This window comes from Numenius arquata, chromosome 15, assembly GCF_964106895.1.
Source record: "Numenius arquata chromosome 15, bNumArq3.hap1.1, whole genome shotgun sequence".
Classification (NCBI taxonomy): domain Eukaryota; kingdom Metazoa; phylum Chordata; class Aves; order Charadriiformes; family Scolopacidae; genus Numenius; species Numenius arquata.
Genome location: NC_133590.1, coordinates 1163118 through 1181505, shown reverse-complemented (window position 1 = coordinate 1181505; position 18388 = coordinate 1163118). Strand labels below are relative to the sequence as shown.

At 36.3% G+C, this 18388-nt stretch overlaps 1 protein-coding gene across 1 annotated transcript in view; it reads left to right on the top strand.

Annotated features, from left to right (window-relative positions):
- Positions 1 to 18388, top strand: part of LOC141472108 (adhesion G protein-coupled receptor A3-like) — a 283689-nt gene that overhangs the window by 29221 nt on the left and 236080 nt on the right. The window contains exon 2 of the mRNA XM_074158920.1: positions 14367 to 14438. Within this exon, the coding sequence (XP_074015021.1) occupies positions 14367 to 14438 (72 nt within the window). The remainder of the gene's footprint in view (positions 1 to 14366; positions 14439 to 18388) is intronic.

The following is an 18388-nucleotide window of genomic DNA, read 5'->3' as shown; positions in this document are numbered from 1 at the left end:
ATTGAAGTATTCAGATTTAATGTTACAAATGTTATTTGAAAATCCAGAGAGTGTATGTTACAGACTTTTCTTTCTAATATGAAATAAAGTTTTTTGGTTTTTATATCACCTGGCCAGCACTTGGCAGCCTTTAAGAAATATTACAAGGTTTCAATCTAAATTCAATAACGGGACTAAGTATTTGCACTAGCAACTTACTGCCTTAAATACTATATGTTAGTCATTTCATATGCTAACAGAGTAAGCAAAAAATGATGATCTGATAAGTGTCGCTTGTGCAGGGTGATCAGTAAAGAAATAACCACTACGTGTGTTGCATGTAGTACAGTTATAAATGAGAAAATGGCATTTTAATGGAAAATAAATGAATGGGTACCCATGCTCATTTTGGCTGTTACTAGAACTGTCTGTTGTACGTTCTTGTACCTTCTTGTCATTGATGGATGATGAATCTTTGATATTGGTACACCCAACTGTCCACTACTCTAACAGTGGCTTGCCCAAAGAATGAATGTCTGAGCTATTTATTTAAGAATTGTTTAAGGATATACTCATTTTTTGTCATTCTACTTAACTTCAAACAGGTCACACTGCTTTCCTAAAGAAAAAAAGTTGTGTATCACTTGTGGACTAGTTTAATAAATAGCTGATTAATTGTATGTGTACCGGAAGAGACAATCTTTGTCTTACTTTCCTATAGGTTTTTTTCTTCATTTGTACTCATAGCTTTGCACTCTTCCCCATCCCTGCTTTTTTTTTTCTTTTGTGCCTTTTATTTCCTCTGCTCTTCCTGTAGACAGTCTCTGTTTTTAAAAAATAAATAAATGGAACTGGTCTCACTTAAGCAAGCTCTTTTCGTGTCATTTTAGGCATCTGTGAAAGGTGCTATCGCTCTTATTATTTATTCAAGGATCTGAAGACACTTCTGAAAAATGAATAAATTATTCTGTCATCGTTATTTTAGGAAAACTTTAAAAGCCACTAAAAGAAATTATTTGGTAAACCATTAGAAATAACCCAGCTTCATTTAACATAGCTGTGATAGCTTCAGGACATTATTCCCTACAAAAGCTTTGGAATTGCTGCCAGAGTTTGTTATTGTAAAAGCAATGCAGTCAGTTACAGTTATTGTACAGCTAAATGTTTTAGGAGCCATTTGGCAGAAATGCATGCTACGAGGTAAAGTTGAATATTCACAATCAAGCATCAAACAAAAGGTGGTTGAATGGGCTGAGCACTGACTAATGTGAAAGAAACAAAGACAAAGCAAGATATGAAAAAGTTAATTCTGTGTGGGAAGTTGGATCAAATGTTAGGTTCTTTCTTTGTATTATTTATACCAGTGTTTTGAACAGTTGTGCTGAAAGCTTTATTTCAAAGAATATGGATATAACTAAAATGGAAAGTACATAAAATATTGATCACATCCTTGGGAAGATGATTTTAAGTACCTGAGCTGATAGATAGCATTTGAGACTAAGATGAAAAAAAGAGAAATCACAACTGAGACCGTCATTGATCATTTTAGTGTGGAAGCTGAGAGGCAGATGCACTCGGAGATGATTGCTCCTGTGTTACATTCATTACATGGGGTGAGAACTGCATTCCCGAATGTCTTATGAGAGTCTTACCTTTTAGCCCATTTTCTTAAGGTAACCATGTTGCCCTTCACCAGTGCAGAATCTCTTTGAGAAGACACAAGTATGTTCCTTAGGCTCAAAATTAGTGCTTTTAACTAAGTGAACTGAGTCTTCTACCTGTCATAATTATTATCTCTGTGTACTGATTTGGCACATATTAATATATTTTCAAATTGGAAATAAAATGCTGTCTGAAAGCTTAATTATTTCTAGAAGAAGACATGAAATGCTTGTTCCTTTCTGTATATATATTCACTAATAATATATTGACATAGGGAATTTTTGAAGTAAACTCTTTAATAATATTAGTTAGTGCTGGAAACACTGAAAATCCTACACAAATTATTTTCAATAAAAGTTGTGCTTTAATAGTTTTCTAATTTCACTTGGGTGAGCAACATAGAACTGAGATTTGATATGGCAGAGGTTGCTGTCCATTTGTGACATATGGATCCTGAAAACATTATTTAAAAGGAAAGCACTGTCACAGAAATAAAACACGTCCAACCTATAGGCTACATGTTGGTGATTTTGCTGTATAACCCGAGTACAAATATTCTTGGTCCAGTTAGGGACCCTTGTTGGGTAAAGCAGAAGGAGATTCAGGTAAAGCTTAAGGTTTGCATCCTCATATTTGGGGTTCCTCAGTCTGATACTTCTTGTGACAATCTTGGTTTTTGCCATAAAGTCTGGTCTCTGCAGTAGGTATAGAGCAGAGTATTTCTGAACGGTCTGGATTTAAATTCTGAATTTGAGTTTTTCAGGGTTTGTTTAGTCTCTTGTAGTCTACTTTATAAATAGTGTTTAAGGCCAAAATAACCTGCAATGGCTAGTCTCCATTACAAAAGAGTTTCACCATTTCACCACCCTGAGCTGTGCTCTGATCTAACTGGATCTGCTCTGGGCAGGAGGTGGGACTGGATGACCTCTGGAGTTTCCTTCCAATTTAGGTGATTCGGAGATTATAAATTATCTGTGGTCCTGCATTTTCTACTTCAACTGGACACTATTCTGAATCTCAGTTTTTAAAACCATTTTAAAGCCTCATAGTGCCACCAAAAGAACTGTAAATTGATATGCATTATGTGAGGGGTCACTCGCTTTCTGAATTAAATATGAATAATCACCAACTGTTTCAAATTTTGGGATCTCATTCTGCCAGAGCATATATCAATAGTTGTCCGAAGTACCTAAAAAAAACTTTGTCACTCCCTATTAGGAGTTAAATCTCTGCTCCTCTCAGTCTTTGAAACCAAATGGAGGGGTAAGAGGAGCATTCTGACAGGCAGTCCTACTGGTTGAGGCAAAATAAAGCAAACAATTTAGATTTAATAATGTAAGTCTTTAGAATGTCTCCTTATAAGAAAAGAGTTTCTCTTCAAATTCAGCTGGGAATTATTTTATGTTGTCAGATGAGTCTTTTTTTCAGGCTCTCAGCTTTCAGATATACTACCCAAAGGATCCAGAATGAGTTTTGTATTTTATTGAATTATCAGATGATATATATCATCATTTAAAAAAAATACTACTGCAGCACTCTCTTTCGCAAAACACAATTGCAGTCCCAGTAGAACCTATAAGTTAAGATATAACCATTATAAAACCAAAACAATTTGGAGGGAAATCAACATAAATTACTACAGTGAAAAAAACTTACTGTTTTTCTGGATTTATATTCAGCAATTGTTACTGCTTATGTGTTGTACTAACTCAGACATATGAGTATTTTGAAGACAATTCTGAGCATGTTTTTCTGAAATAATATGGAAACTTTACAATGCTGTTTTAAAAATACACACCAAATTAGCAAAACTGGGAAAAAAAAACAGAAACAAAAAAAAGCAGAAACAGATGTTTCAGGGTTTAAAAGAAGAGCAGTGGGCTGAATAAGAGTTATGCTGAAAAGATCTTATGAAGGAAATACAAGTTATATAAAAAGCTTAATAAACAAGGAATGGTGACTCAGGAATTGTTAATCCTTTTCCAAAATGACTTAGAAGAAAGAAAGGTATAGTAAAATCTAAATCAGGAAAGGTGGATTATTTCTTTAAAAACTTTGACCAAATAAATTATTAAAATGTAGTTAATCTTACTAAATTTCTTGAACCTAAACAAGGATTCAGAATTTATTTGTAGAATAAAGCCACCTGAATGTATTGTAGGTAATGTAAACAACAGGCTTGGCCCACCTGCGAGAGCTGCAAGGCAGATTGGGATGCTGATGATTATTTGGCTGAGCAGTAGAGTGTAAGCTCAGGAGAAAAGAAGGGCATGCTGTTATGTTGGCCTTGCTGTGAATCACCATGGCAAATTACTTGTGGTAACCATTTTGAAATGGGGAACATGGATGCACTCCTTAATCCCACTGAAATGAGTGTAAAAATACATATCCTACAGGATAAAGATGCTTTTCAGCTCTTGTCTGCCTAATTGGTGCCGAGCATACTGAACTGCTCAAATCTGCACATTGTTCTTGTACATTGTTCACTCAGCTGCTCTGCTCCTCCTAGTGTTGTTTGCACCATAGCTATCAGTAAATTGTATAAAAGTTTGAATAAGAAACAAATACAAGAATGTAATTTCCTCATAATGTGCACTGAGTTGAATGACAAGCAAATAAAAAGAAAATTCTCCTGTAAACAATCACTTCATTAAGTCCATTTGCATATTGCTCCAGCTTACTCAGTGAAGAACTTGTTGTTTTTTAATGTTCTGTATCAGTCTCATTTTTTCCCACTAAAAATACATTTAAAATATATATTAATTGAATAACGGCTGTGCAGTGAGTGAAAGGCAAAACCAGGAACAGCAAGGCATGCAGACCCATGCTGTCACCAATTGCCTACATATGCCTTTAGAAATGGCGTTTTATTGGAAATTCAGGTGTAAGGATTTCTTCTTTCTCATTGTAGAGAGAGATTTGTACAATTCCTCCCTTTCTCCAAAGAAAACGTTGACAATAGAATCTTTGATCTTCAAAAACTAATGTACCTGATAAATTTAATTCATGTAAATAATTCTGCTAGGCTCAGTAGGACCCATCACAGACAGTTAAACACACGTAACTCTCTCTCAATCATGCATATGGTAGGTATCTCTCTCAATCGTGCATATGATAGCTATAATGGCATAATCCAAAAGTCAACTTAGATAAAATTATCTCTTTTTCCAAAGATGTAATGAAAATGCTGTCTTATCAAAAGATCTGTTAGTTTTTTTAATTACGTTTGAAAAAGTTATCTGCACTCAAGTTCAAAACTTCTAAAAGCAAGATTTATCTAGACAGTTTTGTGATAGTATAAATCCATGTACATGTTTTAGTAAAATAGTAATGATTCATCACACTTTTATATCCTCAGCACTTCAATATTCTATGATTTCAGGAAATAGCACTGCATAATTTTATTCCATGGACTGTTTATATTGTCAAACCAGATGTTGACTTTATTGAATACAATTGATTAAACTTTGAGCATAGAATGCTCTATGATACTTTGGGTCTTCACTGATCTACAGATATAACCTTTAAATCTTAATCTTAAAGTTCATGGGGGAAAAATTTTTTACTTAAGAGGAACATCTAGTTCAGACATTTGCTGGTGCCTGACAAAAGTAATAAAATATACAAACACATTTCATAGAATTGTTTAGGTTGGAAAAGGTGTTTAAGGTCATCAGATCCAACCGTTAACCTAGCACTGCCAAGTCCACCACTAAACCATGCCTCTCAGCACTACCTCTACACATCTTTTAAATACCTCCAGGGATAATACAACCACTTCCCTGGGCAGCCTGTTCCAGTGCCTGACAGCCCTTTTGGTGAAAATTTTTTTCTTAATGCCCAATCTAAACCTTCCTTGGCACAACTTGAGGCCATTTCCTCTTGTATTATCCCTTGTTACTTGGGAGAAGAGACTGACCCCCACCTCGCTACAACCTTCTTTCAAGTGGTTGTAGACAGCTCTAAGGTCTCTCCGGAGCCTCCTTTTCTCCAGGCTAACAATGAGTTATGAGTTGTTCTCCAGACCCCTCACCAGCTCTTTTGCCCTTCCCTGGGGCCTCAATGTCTTTTTTGTGGTGAGGGGCCCAAAACTGGACACAGCCCTCGAGGTGGGGCCTCACCAGTGCCCAGTACAGGGGGACGATCACCTCCTGAGTCCTACTCACCACGCTGTTCCTGACACAGGCCAGGATGCTGGTGGCCTTCTTGGCCACCTGGGCACACTGCTGGCTCATGTTCAGCCCACAGTCGACCAACACCCCCAGGTCCTTTTCTGCCAGGCAGCTCCAGCCGCTCTGCCCCCAGCCTGTAGCGCTGCAGGGGGTTGGTGTGACCCAAGGGCACGACCTGGCACTTGGCTTTGTTGAACCTCATCCCATTGGCCTCGGCCCATCCATCCAGCCTGTTCAGATCCCTCCGTAGAGCCTTTCTACCCTCCAGCAGGTCGACACTCCCACCCAACTTGGTGCAAACTTACTGAGGGTGCACTCAATCCCCTCGTCCAGATCATTGATAAAGGTGTTAAAGAGAACCGGTCCCAATACCGAGCCCTGGGGGACACCAATTGTGACCGGCCGCCAACTGGATTTAACTCCATTCACCACCGCTCTCTGGGCCCGGCCTCCAGTTAGTTTTTAACCCAGTGGAGAGTCCTCCCATCCAAGCCATGGGCAGCCAGTTTTTCCAGGAGGATACTGTGGGAGACTGTATCAAAGGCCTTACTAAAGTCCAGGTAGACAACATCCACAGCCCTTCCCTCATCCACTAAGTGGGTCACCTTGTCATAGAAAATCAGGTTTGTTAAGCAGGACATGCCTTTTGTAAACCCATGCTGACTGGGCCTGATGACCTGGTTGTCCTGTATGTGCCGCATGATGGCACTCAAGACGATCTGCTCCATAATCTTCCTTGGCATCGAGATCAGGCTGACAGGCCTGTCGTTCTCCCTGTGCTCCTTGCAGCCCTTCTTGTAAATGGGCATCACATTTGCTAACTTCCAGTGAACTAGGACCTCCCTGGTTAGGCAGGACTGCTGATAAATGATGGAAAGTGGCTTGGTGAGCGCTTCCACTGGCTCCCTCAGTACCCTGGGTGGATCCCATCTGGCCTCACAGACTTACACGTGTCTAAGTAGCAGGGTACTGCTTCCTTTCTGAAGTACTTAAAGTCCTAATACTAATTCTTTGATTCCTGATGCTTCTTGTGCTGTTCAGTTAATAAATATCCTTCTATAGTGGAGGGGATGTCTTTCAAAAGCTGGGAACTCTTTAACTCCCCCACTGTTAAGAAATCATATTAAGATTTCTACTTAAGAGTGACCTTGCTGCTTTCTTTTGTTAATACATTAAAACTGCTGAACTGCTAGTAGGGAGAGGATAAGTTGTGTGTCCTGCTAGTGATGATAGTATTTTGTTTTACTGTTTGAATTGTGATGATGCTTACCAAAAAAATGCTCTTGAATATGATTTTAGTTAATTAAATTGATTGATGTGATGATTTATGCAAGAACCCTCTGGCTTTATTATTTTGAATGTGACCTAACAGTCTCTTATATCACCCAAGAGAACTATTGATGAAAAGCCACCAGTATGAACACCGAAACAACAAAAATAATAGTTTTGCCTTATATTTTGAATTACTGAAAGTGAGGCTATTGAACAGTGATTTTCCACAGAAGCAGTTTTGTGTTTCCATAACATGAGTGGTCAGCTAGAATTTCTCCTACATTTCATTAAATGTATTAGCATTTCTTTGCACTTATGGAAGGACTTTAAATAAATAATTACCTACAAGGAAATTTCTCAGTGCTTATAGTTTCATTGCTTCTTTTGCTATCATCAAATAGTGTCAAGATCTGGAAATATCTGTTCTGCTGGTACTGTTCTAATTAGAAGGATAATTAGTACACTGTTATTGCTGCTTTGGCTATAGCTGTTTGGGGTTTTTCACCAGATGTAACACACTATCTACAATGGAAGGTATTTTTTGAGTATTTCTCTGTTTTCATTAATGCTTGGGATTGGTTATGCTGCAAGTGAATGGATTTAACAAAAGCTGGTATGTACTGAAGATAATGACAAAACCAGCTGGAATTAGAAGTGCTAAGTGACTAGGTTTTATTACTTTCTACAGGATTTTTTATGACTCCTTTTAAGAATGTTGACACTTTGTTTAGTTTGAAAAGCCAATACAATGGGCCACAGTCCCCTTAGGGAAAAGAGGTGTCACTTGAGACTATTATATGCACCTAGTATTCTGATAACTCATCTTTATGCTCTTTTAAGTTTTGATTTTCTCAAAGTCAGCCAGAGTAGCAAGCACTATGAATTACTCTACACAAATAGTGATATATAATAAATTGATAAATACTTCTCATATTTTTACAAGTTTTCCCTCCTTTATGTTTGGTTATCAAACTATGTAGGTGTCCGCCACACCCCATTCATCTAGTGACCTGCCAATACTGTTTTCAGTCATTTTTCTCTCTTGTTGAATCGGTTTTGCTATTGTTCCATAACTTCCCTCCCAGTTTATCTGTATGGTTCTGATATTATCTGTTGAAGCCCTAAGTTGTGCTCAGCTGTGGTCTTTAGACTGGAGGGAAAAAAAAAGTGCAATTACTACCTGTATTTTGTGATAGCTCCGTATGTCTCTACATATGTGGCACAAAAAGCAGGCATTCTTTTTCCATTTCTATTCCTGTCATTTTTGTGGTGTAAGCTCCTTCTTAATTTGTTTTTATTGTGCGACTCTCAATGAGTTATGGATGTTGTGGGAATAAACAATATTCTGGTTTACTGAGGATTTTAAAACCTTAAAAATAGTTTTTCATTTTATGCAGTAGCATTCCAATATAAATGATTCTAGTCTTATTCTGATACTGTAAAGAAATTTAATACATTTTTTCCCACCTCTGTGTCCAAGTATTTTATAGGATGTCTGCTCACACTCCTTTTGTATCTAACCACATACCATATGTAAAGAGAACAAACAACTTAAACTGCAAAATGTCAACTGTTATCAGGCTTCCATATAAAATGATTAACTACTATTAGTACTTAAATTTTTATTTTAAAATAAAAGGTATTCCTCTCTGCTTGAAGTGAAATTAGTATGTAAGAGAAACTACAGAACTTGAAACACAATTTTTTAACACAACTCCAACACAGAGGTCCCAGATGTACAATCTTAATGGACTGAGCTCTCTATCTTTTGTCAAGTTATCTTGAATATCCACCTAGCACACCTTTTTGAGAAGTGGAAAACCAAACAGGAATTAAGAGGAAGTACACAGCAGGGGCAGGTATGGTTGGTCTTCTGGTTGATGTGTACCTTCAGCTGGTCTCAGTGAGTAGACAAAGAAAGGATTTCAGAGGTATTAATTTTTTAGACATTGATTTTATCTATCAGCTAGATACAGGACTGGGTCAAGTCTGGTCTGAATTTTCTGTTGGGCTGCTCAGCAGAAAATCAGGTGGAAGTTGATATTTTAATGTTTTTTAATGAAGTTTGGATGGGGTTTGTGCTTGTGTTTTCTGTTTATTTTCCCTTGTGAACATTATCAGAGAGAAATACATATTTTCAGTAACAGGTCACACTTCCTTCTATGTTTACTGTGCATTTGGGAATAGCAGTCTTCATCTAAATATCTTGTCTGTGTTGGATTTGCTTATCTGAGATGTCTCACTGAAGAAGCCTCAGCTGTGGAATTTTTCTCTGTAATGTCAGTTGAAACCAAGTCCGTTGACTTTGAAGGCATGGTAAAAAGATTTTTTCTGTCTGCTTGAGGGTCTGCAGGAAGTTGAAGTTTGTTTGGATTATGGTTGAGAGCTTTTTATTCAATACTTTTTTAAATACTACAGTAGGTTCTCTTATACTGGGCATGTTTTATACTTGAATGAGACTTTCTTGCACAAGTTTATGTCTTTTTGCACTTTTAATTGTTTCACAAAACCAAAAAATATAGCATCAATTTAAGCGAACTGTGATTTGTGGCTTGTTTAATTCAAATGGAAGAACCAGAAAGAAAATCAGAGACATAGCTTGTAACCCATTAGAACAATTCATCCTTCTAGATATGTCTATTCTGCTAAAGAAAGAGGTCCAGGAGAGAGTGAAAGCAATGGCTTGTTGACCACCAATGCTTCTCAGTTGTTAGTATGTTCCTTGGCATGATTTTGGTCCTTGTGTACATGTGAGGCTGGTTGGTTTTTTCTAGTGTAGGATGAATGAAATAGCATGTAGCCTGTTTGCAGCTCACCAGAGAAGTGCATTTGCATCATGAAACTATACGTATGGATTACATGCTTTAGGGTGTCACTGTAGGTCAAGACAATGTCCGAAGGGTGTCCCTTCAGAGCCTCTGGGAATAATGCTGGAGGGCCTCACAGGGCTGGGAAAGGACAAACCTGGTGTAGAGTTGATGTCTTCTGAATGTGCTCCCTGGGGCAAACTGTTGCCCAAAGTGTCTTGGGAGAAGGAGCAACAGAGATACGAGATTTGAACAGGTCAACGAAGTAAGCAAACAGTTCATAATGTGTCTGATAGCAGAGTGGTGCTGGTTAATGGATTGCTCCCCGGTACTATTTTGATTAGATGTATCCTGTGAGGCCTAGGGCTGAAAGTACCACCAGTTTAATTTCCAGTTACTTGGGGTTTGGATCATTATATAGAGTGCAAAGATAGTTTGCAAACTGAACTTTAAAATAAACACCTTCTCAGAAGGTTTCTTCAGGAATTATTTTTTAAGAAAAGCAAAACTGTAAGTGGATTTTGGTTTTGGAAAATAGTTTCACTGAAATAGTGTGTTCATTTTCTTAGTGTTTCTCTCCTCGGAATAAAATACTGAAAATGTGAGATTCTTAGCACATGGCTAGAAACTGATAATTATTTAAACCAGCTGCCTAGTTGCAATGTGTAACAATATTTATTGCTGTGATTCACTAGCACATCATAAAAAAAAAAAGACAAGTGAAAATGCGTGAATAAATAAAATGTGAGAAATACTTAATCATAGTGGGTGCATGGTGGTGATTTTTTAAAAAAATTCAAACTTTATTTAATCTTTTATTAAAACAAGTGACTCAGTTTCTGTTACATCTAAAAGTTATGTTGTCCAAAATCAAATACATGAATAACACCTTTTTCCATATATTTATCCACCAAACCTTTGCATATGTAAGTACAAGAAAAGGATGCCATTCATGTCTTTGTTTTCCTGCAAAATTTCTGCAGGTCTTTATTTACAAACATCTCCCTGTAAGCAGGTGACCATATTCAAGGGAAAAAAGATACCTATTTCAGCCATACTTCATACATTTCATGTCCATTCTGTTACTTTTCCAAAGAAGTAATATACAAAATTATTCTGTGTAATTTCAGCATCAAGAGTAAGAGCCACAGTTTGACCAGGCATTGATGACCTGAAAACATAAGATTTTTCATCATCTGTAGGGAAGCTTCATTTCTGAGTTAGTATATTGAACATTGTAACCAAAACTTTCCTCCTGTCTAGCCTCGTTCCCACAGCAAACGTTCTCAGAAGGGAAGAATGTTATGAGTTGCATCAAAAGTTTAACAAGTTACTCATTACTGTATGAAAAATAATGGGATTTAAGTTTGCTGGTGAAGTTGTTCATTGTATTAACAGAGTGTCTTCAGTGCAAATCAAATCCTTCTTGATAACAGTCCATTGCAAGTTCTTGGACATCATTAAAGTTAATTAAAAACAGGTAGATTCTTCCCATGTAGTGTACCAATCAGCTCAAGATAACTTGTATTAATTGTTAGAGCAGATTTTTTTTCCCCATGGACCTTATTGGAATGCTAGGATTCTCTAAAGCTGTGATTCTGAACAGAAAAAGGATTGTATTTTAACTATAATACCCATATTGCTTTGTTTATAAAAAATGAATTTTAGTTGGCATTGTAGAGAAGAGAAGGCCCTGAAGGAAACTTAATTTTTGAAACCTGATCTCCGTGTGAAGTCTCTGTACAGGTCTCTGGTATAAAGATTTGAAAGATTTCATTTAGAAACTCAAATTTACATAGTTAAGTTCTATGATTTTTATTTTTATTTTGTGATGTCCACTATATTTTTCAAGACTTAGTTTATCTTTCAGAAAATAACAGCAAATGACTAAATGAGATAGCGGTGTTGCAGAACATGAGCTGTGTTTACAGGGTGCTCTATTTATGAACTAAATGTTCTGCTTAGTCTTGTGATTTATTACTAGTAAGATAGTTCTCTTTAATTTCTAGGAGTTTGTTTTATGTGGATTAATGACACTGGTTTCAGTCTGCACGCTTAACGCCAAGCAGAAGGAGACCAAGAGATAAAGACTGAGAGACCTGTATGCTGCTGACTTGTGCTGCATTTTCATGGAGTTGCCAGTGCAGTTCTGACTGCCCTCTTTTTCTGGGCAGAATGAATAGAATGCTGGAAAAACAAATTGACACCACGAAAATTTTTCAAAGACAGAAATACTTGTATCTAAGCCAGATGTGAGTTCTGAAGTGCACGTATCCTTGAAACTCAGGCTATGTAGAACAGTCCAAATATAATATTTATATCTAATGTCATTGTAATAGACCTCCAAGATGGTGTCTCTGTAACACAACATATAACCAAATGACCCCATATGAAGTGGAATTTATGATGTTAGTCTTTCCAAGCCCAGCCAATTTTAATTTTGGAACTTCATTTTTTTTCTTGGCCGACACAAGTTCTGTGCAGCCTCAGAAGAGAAGGTGAATAAAAGAACAGAATAAAATAATAGAATGTTTCATGTATTTACGTTTTCTAGTTTAGATATTCAGAATTTTAAAACCATTTTCCAATTTAGTCACTGTATGGGCACCTAAAAAGTTCAGAAAATCTGACAAGTAAGACAAATTGAAATAGTTTGTGGTCTTTTGTCATGTTGTTGCTGAAATGTATTGCTAAGATGTGAGTGAGGAGCTGGTAGATTAGAGAAATATTTAATGTCATACAGAAGCTTTTTAATCTGAGAAGGAGAAGGAAGATCTTGTGAGATGGGGAGTTTCCTAGTTGCTGGCAATAGACTGTGTGTATGTTGGAGCATATTTATTTTTTGTTGTAAACATGGGGGTCTGTGTGCTTTCAGATGTCTGGGTGTACGTGCTGATGATTGATCCCAAATTGCCACTTGTGGGTTATATGGGCTGGTTCTGGGTGATGAGTAATGTTGCTGCACAGGTGTATTCAGTAACAACACAGTGTGTGAACATACAGGTCAGCTCTGAGCTGCTCTGTTCTCCATGATCTCCGACAGTGGGCCGTCAAATTGCATCAGAATATATTTACACATGCTTATTGATGAATTTTATAAATAACTTGCAAAAATCTCCAAATCTTACTAACATCATTACAATATTTTAACTTTCCTATATCAATAATTATTTTCTGTTTCACTGTGGGTCGGTGTTATATGTTGTCTTTTGCACCTAGACTTGAGATGTTATGTGACAGGTGTATGTTGGGGCAAAGCCCTTACTGTTCATATACAATGGGAAATGCTAAGAGCAAGAAAAGTCAAGATGATCTCATATAACAGATTGTTTTAAAACTTTACTAAATTAAAAAGCCTATTCACAAAGTCTCAAGTTTACTAGTTAAGAGCAAAAAATTTCTTTTGATTATTTTTTTTTTATTTCTATCTTTATTGTAAGCTATGTCTCAATTTTGAAATGGAATTTTGTGCACTAGAGAAGTATAAATTATTGTTAATGTTACATTAAAAGAAGAATAAATTATTGTTAATGTTACATTAAATGCCATTTGTCAAGCAGTTTGAATTAGATTTTCCAGAGACAAACGTCTCTTCTGCTCATTGCATAACCATTAGATCTGTTTAAAAAAACAATCTCTTGAGCTTCTAAACCAAATTGCATTTTTTTTGTATATTGTAAGGTTTTTAAGTGGCAACACCTTCAGAATGAGTGCGTGTTCCTATTGTATTGCTACTGAAATAGCTGGGAAAATAGAGCGATGAAAAATCACTAGACTGGAAAGCCACTTGTGACATCGACAGTAGTTTAACATGAAGAGGAAGAATAGACAGCTTTTTCAATAGCTTGCATGTGGGGCCAGTTTGCATGTGTGGTGGTACTTGTTGGGCCAGGCATAGCTTAATTACTGAATTCCTACTATGCAGAGGCTGCAACAGGAAAACATTTTTGCACTAGTCCATTTTTGTGGGAAAGGGGTGATTTTTTGTTTGTCTCTCCTATGGAAAATTAGATACTTTCTCTGTGTCTATCAGCCATTGATGGTATCATTCTTTGTACATCCCCGCGATAGCAGCCACTGCAAGGGGACTGCATTGCCCTCTAACCTACTGCAACAGGTTTTAACGTCCCAAGTTTCATCAGCCTTTTTGTGGACTGGGAAGCCCAACAAGTACTTTTGGTAATTTAGAATCTATTAGTGAAGTGTGGGCATTTATCAGTGTTAGAATTTTCAAGTTGAAGCCAAAATTCATTTGTTGACATTATTTTTTGAATATGCGTTTATTTAATAAAGAAGAAACTATACACTTCAGGAAATTGTAATCTTTATTTACTGTTATGATGGGAAAATGCAAATGAAGCAAAGAATTTTGTGACTAGTATTTTACAGAGTCAGTAATTTACTATAATTACATGTTTTAAATCAGTGGAATTATCATGTTCTATTAATCAGATTCTTTCCTGACTTCTTGTAGGATTCTGAGTAACAACAAGATCTTATGGTTGAAGAACGGCTCTTTCTTTGGATTGAGATCCCTGGAGAGACTGTGAGTAACTGATCAGCCTCGTTCCACCTTCAGTTCAATAGTCTTTGCGTTTTAAATATAAACCCAAACACCAGATAATGAAATTGAAATGTTCTGAACTGTATTGCACAGTAGAGTTTCTAGGCAGTCATAAAGTTAAGAAACAGCATAAAAATGAGTGAATGTGAATGGACGTGGAAAATAGAGGAAAGCACTGCTATCAATTTGGAACAAAAATAAACATCCAGTCACAGACTTGTACTACACTATGTACGCTATCACAGTGAAGACTGGTATATGTAATGGTAACACTAATGTACCTGAAATACAGTTTGGGTTATTTAACTCATTGGTCTTCATTTTAATTCCATTCTAATTTTAACTTGGTTTTATATTTTAATTATATACTAAAGAAGTTGGACAACATTTATCGCTAGAGCAGAGGATAACACTGATAAAGCTCCATGCTTGTGTATTTCTAGTCAATATTTGGAGAGGGGAAGACGAATGAGTTTCCATATGATCTGCTCCGGAGCAACTAATGAGTTAGAAAGAAAACATTCTGAAATTTTGATGGAATAAATAAACAGTAACAGCTATACTGCAATAGCACTGTTTTCTGTATATATAGGTCACTCATTCGAGAATAATCATGTAAGCAAGTCTAAAAGGCTATTTTTTTATATCTATGGGAAACTTACTTTGCCAGTGCATCTGAAATTACTAATTATATCATGCCTATTTTAAAACATCTCCTGCATCTTAAGTTAAATTATTTTTATATTGCTTTGTAAGAATACATTCATTATGTAGAGCTGTTGGTTTAAAGTAGTTGCTACATTCTTGAATGCACAAATGTATTCTATGTTGTATGAATATGCAAAAAAATTGCATAAAATATTATTTTGCAAAAATATGCAAAAAACCCCAAACATACTAAAATCAACTTTAGCTAATATTTTTCTCTATATGAAAAATTACATGCTAATTATGGTTGTGTAATAAGGTGGGTAAGTATATGATACTGAGGTATTTGAATATCCTAGCTGCAGTTTAAAAATAAAAAATGTACATACAGGGTCTGGAGCAATTCCTTAAGCACTTTGAAGGTTTAGGATAAAGCCAACTTTCTGAACAATTATGTAAAGGAATACTATATTTTCTCTGCGCATAGTTATAGATGTAACAAATACTTCTTTAATATTGGCAATATTAACTGGTATGGAATGAAGACTAGTTGTGTATTATTTACTAACTGGTTTAATGTTAGGTGTAACAATGATATGAGGTTTATACAGAAGTTTACAAATATTTTAGACAAAACAATTTAGGGGAGAGGATTACAAATTTATTGCAAGACAGGAAATTAGTAAATTAAGTTCTAATGGACTTAGGAGCATTAATGTCTAGAAACTGAGGAAAACATTTCCTCTTTTTTTTTTTTTTTTAGGTTTCATTTACATTGGGGAATGATAATGAGCATGTACTTCTTAAAACTTTATTAGTTATCTAGTTAGAGAAATACTTAATCATGAAGAGACATTGCAAACAGTATTGAGAACAGTGTGTAGCCTCAACAGTCATCACCATCTAAACCTTCTTAATTTTATTGTATTGATTTTTTGCAACATTGCAACATTACAGATAAAATCAGTGAGTATCGTCTCCTCTGTATATGATTCTATTTGGCCATGACATTAATACAAAATCTCTAAATGGTCCTTGATGCAAAGACTAGAATTCAGGTGATGACATTCTCAGCAGATTTGGAAGCTCCATCTCTTGTTCCCTGGCCCCATACAGTTCTTACCAATATCTGCAAAGGCCCTGTTTGAGCTGGCGAGGTGAGAGTAGCTGGAATAGTCGACCAAGAGGTGGAAGCAGTGTGTGTGAATGAACTGCATCTGAATGAGTGCTCCTAAGCCTTCCCCCAGCTTTGCCTTTTCCACACAAGCCAATTCAGAGCAGTATTGCAGATGCTTAAAATAGAGAACTATGACAGCAACTGCTGTTGATGTTCATGTCTCATCAAAATGGACCAAAAAAAACTTTTATTCCTTGTCTGAAAGGGGAGTTAGAGAATCTTATGAAGTACATTAGAAGGAAAATCCAGCTTCCTTTAAGATAATGTTAAGTGTAGAAGATCCTCTTAGAAACATGGGTGTGCTGGAGTTAAGGAGTACTCATTTAATTTGGTTTTGGACCAAATTTGGACCACTTTGTGGTCCTCCAGAACAAAAAATTTAGTAATGTGAATGCCATAGAGACAACAAGCATGCCTGTCTGGAATTCTTCTGTGGTTACCATGAGATCATGAGCCAGAAGAGTGTTAGCTTATGTGAAAATGAAATCATTCAATGTCAAACGTGAAAACTTTGGAGGAGAGGTAAAATTTCAGGTGGAAAAAATCAGGTGGAAATGAGTGACTTGTATATTCTGGCTCTTTCTTGTCCTGGAGTGCTCAAAACCACTTTTTGAGCAGAGAAAGGTTTGAAGCCCTACTCCAAAAAGCTAGTGACAACTTTTCCCTTATTATTTTGTTTTTCAGTGTGTGTCACAACACACATTGGAACCAGATTACAGAAGTATCAGTCCTCCCAAGGTGATTTCTCAACAGTGTTACACAAGTGAGAGACTTCACTAAGCGGTTGTCTCAAACTAGGACTCCTTATTTTATGCAACTTTAATCAAGCAAATTGAGAAATAGAAGTTGTTTGTCCCTTAACTGTCCATTCTAAGAGTAAAACAGAATTGATTTCTCTAAAGCTAAGACTATCATAGAACTCTTACATTGTGCATGAAATGCAATCTTTTCAAAATATAGTAGAACCTGGTTTGTATTTGTTTCTGCAGACTACTCAGAAAACTGCATTTTTTTCAACCATGGCATGAGTATGACTAGGTTTCCATTTCAGATGGTCTTAAATTGTGTTACTGCTGTAAAAGGAAATCTGAGAGTAGGATTTCAGGGGATACAACCCACCAGGAAAAAATGTTTGGGGATACAGTTATCTCCCTTTTAGTAACAGAAATACCATATCTACTAACACTTTATTAATATTTAAAATGAAACATTTAATAGTGTCTGTAATTAAAAAAACTATATAAGAAATAGTTATCAAATGCATTTATGAAATAATAGTATTTTCGTTAGGCAGTTTGGCAAACACCATCTCACAAAAGATGCTTTTTCTGTGTTTTGTATGTGTGTGAACAGTGACTCACGAGTGATCTGTAGAGATGCTACTTTCTCCGCATTTAGTTTGAGTTTTCTGAAACTAAGAATTACTGCCTTGTGCTGTTTTGGAAAGCTTGACTCACAAATGCGTTATGGTCTCTGAATCATGATGCACCTCTGTGCCACTGGGCTTACTCTGTGGTACTAACAAGAGGCAATAAGAGGTGAATATCCTTCCTTAAATACCATATGGGAATAAAAACTTTCCATAAACTTAGGTTTTGTATGGTGCTTAGTTATATTGGCCTTGGCTGCTCCCTTGATTTGGATGAAAATCAAAAGTGTAGGTAAGAAATTAAATAAACTTTTTTGAAGAAAATGTGGTAATGAAACTGCTTGTTAAAACATGAAGAGCTTTATGGAATTTAATCAGAAGAGGTCTACAGACCATAAATTCTACAGACGAGTGAGCATCTCGAACCTGTTTCTGTGATACACCTTGTGGATATGGCTTCATATTCAGAAGGCTGAGAGTTCAGTTTAGATTTGAAGTTTGGGGCAAAGACTTGACATCTTGTAATGGTTTCAGTTCCAGTGCCTTCCCTGTCTGTAGCCAGTGTCTTATGTTCTTGGGAGGTGCATTGATCTGAGCAGGACAGCTTTGGTTACTGTAGACATTTAAGTAAGCTTTTCATATGCTTGGGGTACCATAAAAGAAAGGCAAAGTGGATTTTCAAAGCCATGAAACAGTGAAATAGTCCTTTCAAGTAAGTTTAAGCAATGCAGACGCTCT